General features: G+C 37.3%; 1 protein-coding gene across 1 annotated transcript in view; it reads left to right on the forward strand.

Moving 5' to 3' along the window:
• Positions 1–12034, forward strand: part of SLC38A10 (solute carrier family 38 member 10) — a 71327-nt gene that overhangs the window by 32386 nt on the left and 26907 nt on the right. Inside the window, exons 9-10 of the mRNA XM_056817348.1 lie at positions 1620–1731; positions 10181–10287. Coding sequence (XP_056673326.1) covers positions 1620–1731; positions 10181–10287 — 219 coding nt within the window. The remainder of the gene's footprint in view (positions 1–1619; positions 1732–10180; positions 10288–12034) is intronic.

Raw genomic sequence — 12034 nt, forward strand, 5'->3', positions numbered from 1 at the left:
CTTTTGTATAATATTAAATTTATAGAAGCTTAGGTGGTTTGTATAGGTGGTAAAACTATAACCATTTTAATTGCTTAGAGTCCTTATAGAACAGAAAAAAATTCCAGAAACTGCTCTGTTGGGATTTACAGCAGTGCTTTAAACTCCTTTTTATACTTTCTCTCTACAAGTTGAATCTGGTGCTTAGTACACTAGTTGCTTCTCTTCCATTAGTCATGTAAGTACCTAATTTTATTTTGTTTTATTATTATTTTTTTAAACCCTTACCTTCCATCTTGGAATCAATACTATGTATTGGTTTCAAGGCAGAAGAGTGGTAAGGGTTAGGCAATGTGGGTTAAGTTACTTGCCCAGGGTCACGCAACTGGGAAGAGTCTGAGGCCAGATTTGAACCTAGGACCTCCCATCTCTAGGCTTGGCTCTCAATCCACTGAGCTACCCAGCTGCCCCCCTAAGCACCTAATTTTAAAGTAATACATAATTGAGGTCACTGGGGGAGGAGAAATTCTTATTAACTAGGAAAAAGACAGGACTAAAGTTATACTGCAGTTGATATTTTCTCACAGTTAAAGTCTGGCTAGATATCTCTACTCCTTTGGATTTGTAGCTTTTTTACTATTTCACATGAAATTTTTTCTTAGTTCTAGTTACCAAAAGGAAAAAAAAGATAAGTATTTGAAATGAAAATGATATGAAATATAAAGTGATAAAGGTACCATTTTGAGATAATACATAACTTCTGGAGTTCTGGTCCTTTTTTAACTTGAGAAATAGTGTATTATTCTCCTAAGTTTATTCTCCTAAGTACTGGATAATTCAAAATGGTGGAAATTTTCTCCAACTTTTGTTGGAGGTAGTTTGTACAGCAGATATTCTTTGCCCAGGAAATTTCACACATGAGAAGTTTATGATTCCTTGCCTTATGCCTGTGGATAGTCTGCTTTCAGTGGACCAACATTTCTTGTTTGTTTAAACTCTGAGGAAAAAAAAAGACAAACAAGTGTAACTCCCTGGAGGTGGGAATCAGAGATTTGGGGTTTGGATGTGCTACCAGTGTTATACTTCCTGCCTTTGGTTTCCCCCTGGAGGTTACCAGTGAGTGTTTCCTATCACTCTGTTAAAAAGCTTAATAGATAGGTTGGTGCATATGATATTCTACCTGCTAACTTTAATGTGGTCCACTCAGCATGAGATTTCAGAGATACCCCTCTGGAGTGGTGCTGCTCCAACAATAGTGCCTTCCTACTCTACTCTGTTTTTTTTCTCCTTGTCATGGTCCTGAAAGCAAAAAAAAAGCAAATGAAAGTATTTGCCCTTAATATTTCATGAAGAATTTGTAAAGTTTACATTCCATACAGGATGTGAAATAACAGCTTTTGCCATTTTTCAGGTTCAGGTTGCATTTTCACATTAAGATTGCTCAACCAAATCTAATTGAGCCGTTAACACTTACCTACATAGACTATTGAATCGTCAGATGAAATCACCATTTCAGCCTCACTTAAGAGTTTCTGTCTGGTGTATGGAGTAGGACCCTTTGAGTAATTGCTTTACAAGAGAATCATAGGGGGAAAGCAGTAATTTCAGAACTTAGTGTGTTTTGATTTTCTTTCATGTAGCAAAAAGATGGTACCTTTGCAGCTGGAGGTTATATGCCCCCTCTACGGTTTAAGGCTCTCACTCTTGGAATCGTGTTTGGAACCATGGTTGGTGGAATTATGATCCCAAATGGTAAGACGGGAAGGCTATTTGAGATGGCTTTCTTCCAGGTTTTTTTTTTCCTTTAATCTCTAGCCCAGGACATTTCCAACCAAAAATATCTAGGATTTTTTTTAAAAAATCATCTTTCTCTCTAATTTCATATAATCAGAAGTGATTGGAAGCCCTCTAAGTTGTTTTTTATCTTAATGGACAAGGAAAGATAAAACTTTAGCATATTAATAGAAATTGATAAATGTACCTCAAAATGTGCTCTTATGATTACAGAAGCAGAGACTCTTAGTGCAAAAGATTTATCCATGAAAGTTGTTTATAAGATGAATTGCTATAAAGTGAATCACTCCTTACCAGTGCCTTATAATATTATTTCAGAAATGTATTTCTAGGGCAAAAATTTGGCTCTAAGCAAAATATACTGCTTTTTGTCTTGATCTGGTAAGCAACAAAAGGGTCTTTTTGCTTATCAGACTTTGAGAAAATATCCAGTGCATGCAAAAGACTAAAGTTAGATGCCCAATCTTGACCCTGGGCACTAACATAAAGGATTGTTCTGGTATAAACTCTGAGCTCTTGCCTCATTCTGCGCCATAAAAGCAGATAGTTTTCCTAGTTTTCTTAATTATTTAACAAGTGACAGAAAGCAGATGAGATTTCTAATTCTTTCAATGTCAGGAATCACATATAGTTAGAAGTTCCATAGTCCATTACTTCTCAAGGGTTTACAAATCAGGGAGTCTTCCCAGATTGGATCAGGATAAGTGATCTCTGAGTCAGAGATTTAGATTTGAATCCTAACACAGTTCCTTATTAGTTGTATCATTTAACCTCTCCATGCCTCATTTTCCTTATTTGTAAAATGGGAATAATAATATGTAAACACTATTTACTACCATAATGAGCAAAGTACTTTGCAAACCCTAAAAGTGTTATATAAATGTCATGTACTACTACTAGTTTTGCTGGTTCTACTACTACTAGCATTCTGGAAACTTGATGAAGCCCTTTAATGGTCATAAAGCACTTTTTGCACTTTCTTCATCTGAGCATTCCACTACTTGTAGATCCAGAAGCTGGAACTTAGTGAGGTAAGTTTAGGATCAAAGTAGAGAATTAAAACTTATGCCTTCCTGATATTTTGGGGGTGGAGTCAAGATGGCAGCTTAGAAGCAGCAAAAGTTCAGACCTCTGAAAATCCTTCCTTACCCATCACAAACTGAATGCTCCTAGGGGACTGAAATTCAAACTTAACAACAGGACAGAGGGGGGGATCCCTCCTTCTGGACTCAAATCAAAAGGTATGCCCCCCAAAAGCCGGAATCTGAGAACACTCGGGTCTAAGGGGAAGGCAGAGGGAAGTTCCCAGGACCCCTTCCCCCCAACCCAGAGGGCTGAGCCCCCAGCGGCAGAAGGAACCTCTGGGCGGGCAAAGCTGCTGGTTTGGAGGGTCTACCTTGTGAGCAGCAGGGCTCCAGGCTTGGAGCATCCAGTGTGGACAGTGGGGAGGGTCATGTGGCTGGGCGTGTGGCTGGGTCCTTCCATCTGGCTCCAGTCTCACCGTGGCCTCGGGGCACATCCAGACAATTCCAGTTGAACCTAATCCTATCAGGACTCCTCAGAACTCAGGGAGGCCAGGACCCCTCCCTCCCTAGAGTGCAGGGCCTCCGGCAAGGACAGGAACCTCGGGGTGGGTAAAGGCACTGGGGAACCTTGTGGACCGCTGAGAAGCAGCTGGAGAGAACTGGAGAGAGCCTGGGCGGCCCAGCCTTCCAGGAGTCTTCGGCCTCAGAGCACATACAGCCCAACTCAGTTGAACTTAATCCGATCAAAAGCCTCCAGAGGACAGGGAAGCTAACATTATTTCCCTAGAGACTGTACCAAGAGATCTGACAAAGCTCCAAGAGGGGAGACTGACAGCCCCAAAACCAAAAAAAAAAAAAAAGAGAGGAGCAAGAGCACAGACAAATACGGGGAGCAAAGAAGGGGTAAACTCGAGCAAACAACAGAAAAAGAAGAAATTACAATAGACAGCTTCTGCACAGGTAATGAGCAAAGAGCGAACGAAACAGAGGGGGAGGGATCAGCAAAGGAAAAATCAGAAATCCCAGCGAATTGGATACAGGCTTTGGAAGAACTCAAAATGCAATTCAAAACACGATTAAGAGAGGCTGAAGACAATTGGGAAAAGAACTTAAAAACTAAGATAAGTCATCTGGAAACAGAGGCACTTGAACTAAAACAAGAAAATAGTGTCTTGAAAGCCAAAATCAACCAGCTGGAAAATGAGGCATAGGAGATGAAAGATGAGGCAAAGCAGATGAAAGATGAGGTGAAGAAGATGAAAGATGAGAAAAAGGAGATGAAAGACGAGGTAAAGAGGATGAAAGATGACCTCCAAAGAAAATCAGACCAAAAGGAAAAGGACGACCAAAAAGCTAAGGATGAAATCCAGTCTTTAAGAACCAGAATACAACAACTAGAATCAAGTGACCTCACAAGGCAGCAGGACACTATAAAACAAAACCAAAAGAATGAAAAAATTGAGGAAAATATGAAGCATCTCATTCACAAAACAGACAATTTAGAAAATCGTTCAAGGAGAGACAATTTTTAGAATCATTGGTCTACCAGAAGAACACGACAAAAGAAAAAGCTTGGACATTATATTACAGGAAATTATTAAGAAAACTGCCCCGATATCCTAGAACAAGAGGGAAAAGTGGAGATTGAAAGAATCCACAGATCACCTCCTGTACTTATCCCCAATGGACAACACACAGGAATGTTGTAGCCAAATTCAAGAACTATCAGACCAAAGAAAAAATATTACAAGCTGCCAAGAAGAAGGCAGTCAGATACCAAGGAACCACAGTGAGGATAACTCAAGATCTGGCTGCATCCACACTGAAAAAAAGAAAGGCATGGAATATGATATTCTGGAAAGCAAGGGAACTAGATCTACAACCAAGAATCAACTACCCAGCAAAACTGACTATATTCTTACAGGGGGAAGTATGGTCATTCAACAAAATAGAAGAATTTCAAGAATTCGTAAAGAAAAGACCAGACCTGAACAGAAAATTGGATGTCCAAGCACAGAACTCAAGAGAATCATCAAAAGGTAATTAAAAAAGAGGGAAAAAAGAAAAATAAAACAAAATTTTTTAAGGGACTCAATAAGTTAAAATGATATGTATCCCTATAAGAAAAGAGGTCATTGGTAACTCTTAAATACTGTTGTTATTACCTGGGCAGCAAAAAAAAGTACACTTAGAGGGAACAGTGACAAACTGTATAGGATGAAAGGACAAGACATAAATAGGTATATAGATATATGCATACATAAATACATACATATGAGTATGCATATATATATTATATATATATAACTAGAGCTTAAAAATAGATAAATATTAAAGGAAATGGGAAAAAAAATAAACGGGGGTAAATTTATATGTCACAAAGAAGCTCATGGTGGGAGGGGGGAGAACATCAATAAACTGGAAGGGTAAAGAGGTCGGAGACAGGAAATACTCAACTTTTATGTGCTTTGAAATTGACTCAAAGAGGGAAAAACAATCCAATCCATTGGGGGCAGAGAATAGATTTGCGCTCTATAGGGGAGTAGAAGGGTAACAAATGGTCTGGTGGGGAGGGAAGCAGTACAAGGGAGGGAGGGGGAGGTAGGTTAATTTTAGAAAGACCTACAGGGAAAATAAGGGGGGGGATAAGAAGGAAGGGGGTTTAAAGGGAAGTAAAATAAGGGTGGGAACAAGGGGGACTGTTTAAAAGCAAACATTGGTGTAGAAGGAAATAGTGAAAAAAGAAAAGGCAGGAACAGGAGTAGCAATCAAATTGCTGGGAAATACACAGCTAGTAATCATAACTTTGAATGTGAATGGAATGAACTCATCCATAAAATGCAAGCTAATAGCAGAGTGTATTAGAATCCAAAACCCTACCATATGCTGTCTGCAGGAAACACAGATGAGGAAGGTAGATACACATAGGGTGAAAGTAAGAGGGTGGAGCCAAATCTTTTGGGCATCAACTGACAAAAAGAAGGCAGGAGTCACAATCATGATATCCGACAAAGCCAAAGTAAAAATAAATCTAGTGAAAAGAGATAGGGAAGGTAATTACATCCTGATAAAAGGCAGTACAGACAGTGAGGAAATATCTGTACTCAACATGTATGCACCAAATGGCATAGCATCCAAATTTCTAAAAGGGAAACTAGAGGAGCTCAAGGACGAAATAGAAAAACTACTAGTGGGAGACCTGAACCTTCCTCTATCAGAACTAGATAAATCAAACCAAAAAAATAAATAAGAAAGAGAGGTAAGAGAAGTGAATGAAATCTTAGAAAAATTAGAGTTGAAAAATAAATAGGGAAAAAAAGGAATATACCTTCTTTTCTGCAGCATATGGTACATTCACAAAAATTGACCATGTATTAGGGCATAAAAACATTGCAAGCAAGCGCAAAAGAGCAGAAATAATAAATGCAACTTTCTCAGATCACAATGCAATGAAAATAATAATTAGTAAGGAAACATGGAGAGGTAAATTGAAAATTAATTGGAAATTAAACAATATGATTCTCCAAAACCAGTTAGTTAAAGAATAAATCATAGAAACAATAACTTCATTGAAGAAAATGACAATGATGAGACATTCTTTCAAAACCTATGGGATGCAGCCAAAGCAGTACTCGGGGGAATTTATATCCTTGAGTTCATATATTAACAAATTAAGAAGGGCAGAGGCCAATGAATTGGGCATGCAAATTAAAAAATTAGAAAGCAAACAAATTAAAAATTCTCAGATGAAGACTAAATTAGAGATCCTAAAACTCAAAGGAGAAATGAATAAAGTTGAAAGTCAAAGAACTATTGATTTAATAAATAAAACTAGAAGCTGGTACTTTGAAAAAACAAATAAAATAGACAAAGTACTACTCAGTCTAATTAAAAAAAGGAAAGAAATAAACCAAATTGACAGTATCCAAGATGAAAAAGGAGACCTCACCTCTAATGAAGAGGAAATTAAGGCAATCATTAAAAACTACTATGCCCAATTATATGGCAACAAATATGGCAATCTAGGTGATATGGATGAATACTTACAAAAATATAAATTGCCTAGACTAAAAGAGGAAGAAATAAATTAACCCCATATCAGAAAAAGAAATTGAACAAGCCATCAAAGAACTCCCTAAGAAAAAATCCCCAGGTCCAGATGGATTCACAAATGAATTCTATCAAACATTCAAAGAACAACTAATCCCAATATTAAACTATTTGACAGAATAAGCCAAGAAGGAGTTCTACCAAATTCATTTTACGACACAGACATGGTACTGATCCCAAAGCCAGGCAGGTCAAAAACAGAGAAAGAAAACTATAGACTAATCTCCCTAATGAATATAGATGCAAAAATCTTAAATAGGATGCTAGCAAAAAGACTCCAGCAAGTCATCACAAGAGTCATCCACTATGACCAGGCAGGATTCATACCAGGAATGCAAGGATTGTTCAATATTAGGAAAACCATCCACATAATTGACCATATTAACAAGCAAACTGACAAAATCACATGATTATCTCAATAGATGCAGAAAAAGCCTTTGATAAAATACAACACCCATTCCTATTGAAAACACTAGGAAGTATAGGAATAGAAGGGCCTTTCCTAAAAATAATAAACAGTATATATCTAAAATCATCAGCAAACATCATCTGCAATGGGGATAAACTTAGAAACCTTTCCAATAAGATCAGGAGTGAAACAAGGATGCCCATTATCACCTCTATTATTTAACATTGTACTAGAAACACTAGAAGTAGCAATTAGAGAAGAAAAAGAAATTGAAGGTATTAAAATTGGCAATGAGGAGACCAAGCAATCACTCTTTGTGGATGATATGATGGTTTACTTAAGGAATCCTAGAGAATCAACCAAAAAGTTACTCGAAATAATCAACAACTTTAGCAAAGTTGCAGGATACAAAATAAACCCGCATAAGTCATCAGCATTTCTACATATCTCTAACCCATTTCAGCAGCAAGAATTAGAAAGAGAAATACCATTTAAAATCACCCTAGACAATATAAAATACTTAGGAATCTATCTGCTGAGACAAACACAGGAACTATATGAACACAACTACAAAACACTTTCCACAGTTAAAACTAGATCTAAACAATTGGAAAAACATTGATTGCTAATGGGTGGGATGAGCTAACATAATAAAAATGACAATCCTACCCAAATTAATTTACTTATTTAGTGCCATACCCATTGAACTACCAAAAAACTTCTTTACTGAATTAGAAAAAAATCATAACTGAGTTCATTTGGAAGAACAAAAGTTCAAGGATATCCAGGGAAATCATGAAAAAAAAAAGCAAAGGAAGGAGGACTTGCAGTCCCAGATCTCAAACTATACTATAAAGCAGTGGTTATCAAAACAATTTGGTACTGGCTAAGAGACAGAAAGCAGGATCAGTGGAATAGACTTGGGGCAAGTAACCTCAGCAAGATAGTCTATGATAAACCCCAAAATGCCAGCTTTTGGGATAAAAATCCACTATTTGATAAAAACTCCTGGGAAAATTGGAAGGCAGTGTGGGAGAGATTAGGTTTGGATCAACACCTCACACCCTACACCAAGATAAATTAAGAATGGGTGAATGACTTGAACATAAAGAAGGAAACTATAAGTAAATTAGGCAAACACAGAATAGTATACATGTCAGACCTTTGGGAAGGGAAAGACTTTAAAACCAAGCAAGACTTAGAAAGAGTCACAAAATGTAAAATAAGTAATTTTGACTATATCAAATTAAAAAGCTTTTGTACAAACAAAACCAATGTAACTAAAATAAGAAGGGAAGCAACAAATTGGGAAACAATCTTCATAAAATCCTCTGACAAAGGTTTAATTACTCAAATTTACAACGTGCTAAATCAATTGTACAAAAAATCAAGTCATTCTTCAGTTGATAAATGGGCAAGGGACATGAATAGGCAGTTCTCAGATAAAGAAACCAAAACTATTAATAAGCACATGAAAAAGTGTTCTAAATCTCTTATAATCAGAGAGATGCAAATCAAAACAACTCTGAGGTATCACCTCACACCTAGCAGATTAGTTAACATGACAGCAAAGGAAAGTAGTGAATGCTGGAGGGGATGTGGCAAAGTAGGGACATTCATTGTTGGTGGGGTTGTAAATTGATCCAACCATTCTGGAGAGCAATTTGGAACTATGCCCAAAGTGCAATAAAAGACTGCCCTTTGATCTAGCTATAGCACTGCTGGGTTTGTACCCCAAAGAGATAATAAGGAAAAAGACTTGTACCAGAATATTCATAGCTGCGCTCATTTTGGTGGTAAATAATTGGAAAATGAGGGGATGCCCATCAATTGGGGAATGGCTGAACAAATTGTGGTATATGTTGGTGATGGAATACTATTGTGCTCAAAGGAATAATAAAGTGGAGGGATTCCATGGAGACTGGAACAACCTCCACGAAGTGATGCAGAGCGAAAGGAGCAGAACCAGGAAAACATTATACACAGAGACTGATACATTGTGGTACAATCGAACGTAATGGACTTCTCCATTAGTGGGAATGCAATGTCCCTGAACAGTCTGCAGGGATCTAGGAGAAAAACACTATCCACAAGCAGAGGACAAACTGTGGGAGTAAAAACACCGAGGAAAAGCAACTGCTTGACTACAGGGGTTGAGGGGATATGACTGAGGAGAGACTCTAAATGAACACTCTAATGCAAATACCAACAACATGGAAATGGGTTTGAATCAAGAACATATTGGATACTCAGTGGAATCGCACATCGGCTATGGGAGAGTGTAACAGTTAAAAATTAGGGGAGACTGAGGCAGGTAGAAATTAGTTTCTCTCTGCAAGGAGTATTATATTTTAAAGTTAAGGATTAAAGAAAATACAAGATAAGAAAAACGTGCCTAGGCCAGAGAGGCCTAGACAAGACCTCATCTACATTATGGAAAGAGCCACTTCTGCTCCAAAACAGAAGTCCAAAAAAGACCACAAAAGCCTTTGCAATCAGGTTAAATCCCTTCTCCGTCTTGGCTCACCTCAGAGTTCCGTGATATTACAAAGCATTTTGGGGAAGTGGAGCAAGGGCTTGTGGGGATTGAAGTCCAGAGTTCGAGTCTATTTTTACAAGAGGTGGGGTGGGGGGAAGGAAAAAGAAAATGATCTTGGTTTCCAATGAATAATATTTGGAAATGACTAAATAAATTAATGTTTAAAAAATTTAAAAAAAAACTTATGCCTTCCTGATTCAACCCAATAAATTAATGGTGACTTGCCATTCTGAGAACTTAGTGAAATCTTGCTTTCGCTTCCTCAAAGATTGCTTTTATATTTTTATTCTCTTTCACTGATTTGCTTTTCTTTCTTATTTCTAGTGGAGACGATCCTAGGCCTTACAGGTGCTACAATGGGAAGTCTCATCTGCTTCATCTGTCCTGCTCTTATTTATAAGAAAATCCATAAGAATGCCCTTTCTTCACAGGTTAGTAGAACAAATTAGCTAACTTCTCTATTCTCTAATGCTGGAAGCATTATGGATTTATCTTCATCAGGGACCTAAGACCCAGAATCCACACATATGTTGCAACAGGAAATGTCTTAGTTGAAGAAGTAGTGATGGTCTCCCTGCTTAATGATTGTAAGCAGACTCTTTGATATGCTTTTGGAAAGCTTTACTTTTTATCTCCCTGACAGAAAATGGGAGTGTTGGTGTTAGATGGGGAGTATTTCCCCATAGTAAATTCCATTTAAGTGAGCTCAGGTTCTGTTCCCACAGAATGGGAAGCAGAGACCTGTTGGCACAAATCCAGCAGTCTGTTAATTTCAACCTGTTTGAGCTGTTCCAGAAAAACCATACTTTTTAGCCATGTAAAATTGCTCTTGGACCATGATCCCAAAGAGTAGCCAAAATTTTATATATCCCACATATCTAAACTCTTATCAAAGGAGAAAATACTTGTAAAACATGAAGGACAGTACCTGGCACAAAAAAAAGTGTTATATAAATATTATTGTTGTTGTCATTATTCTTGCCATTTCTACTTCTATATCTTTTTCATTTGACCTCTTCTTTCTTAGCCTCATTTTAGTTCTGATCCTCCTCACTTCCCACCTCTGTTATTGCAATGACCTTCTTATTGTTCTCACAGCTTCAAGCTCTGTATAAAAAATGCTTGGCTGGAGGAAAGATAGTGCTTCATTAATATTCTGTTAAGACTTTTATTCCTGAGAAAGATAAGAGAGGTGGTCAGATCTATTTTTTTAATTGTCTTTTGATAGAGAAGTTAGTGATTTTGAAATGTACTGTATATATCCGCATACCTTTGATCTTTTTCACTGGATTAGATGTTTTATCTTAGGTTTTGACTGAATTAGATAGTGTCAACCTTTTACCTTAGTTTACTTTGTACTTGTCCCTCAGCGGTTTGGTATGACTCTTACCATTATTTTTTTTTAAGCCTTCCATCTTGGAATCAGTACTGTGTATTGGTTCCAAGGCAAAAAGAGTGGTATGGGCTAGGCAATGGGTGTTAAGTGACTTGCTCAGGGTCACATAACTAGGAAGTATCTTGAGGTCAAATTTGAACCCAGGACCCCTGGTCCTGATTCTCAATCCACCTAGCTTCCCTCTTAGCATTACTTTTAAGTACTGTTATTTTGGAGCCAGCCCATGTAGTGTAAGATATTTTTGATAGGTCTTATAAAAAAAGAGATATCCATTCTTTTTGCATTTTAAATAGCATATATGGTAGGTTGCATAAGAAAGAAATGCTTGTCATCATTTTCACAAATCAGTCTAGATGACCACCATTAGTCTATGTTCCAACATTCCACTGCTTCCCTCAGGCTTTTGACACAGTCTTGAGTGGTAGTCTAGATTTTCAGTAGAAACAAATAACACTGGTCAAAAATTATACAGGCTCAGCAGAAGCATTCTTTGGGATAAAGTTAAATTACCCTCCCAACAAGATGAGTCATCAGGTTATCTGCTTGAAGGCAGTTGTCAACTGTCGTCACAGATTTCTGTGTGAGCTGAAAAGTTGGTCATAAGGCCAAGAAAAAAAACAATGTATGTGATTTTAAAAAGGGGAAAAACATTACATGCATTTAAAAACTTGTCCCTTCCCCTCCCTACTTTGCCATTGAATTTAAAAAAGAAAAAGAAAATTCTTATCATAAGCATGCATTGTCTTAACAAAACAAATTCCTACATTGACCATACCTAAAAA

Source organism: Monodelphis domestica, chromosome 2 (assembly GCF_027887165.1).
Source record: "Monodelphis domestica isolate mMonDom1 chromosome 2, mMonDom1.pri, whole genome shotgun sequence".
Taxonomy (NCBI): domain Eukaryota; kingdom Metazoa; phylum Chordata; class Mammalia; order Didelphimorphia; family Didelphidae; genus Monodelphis; species Monodelphis domestica.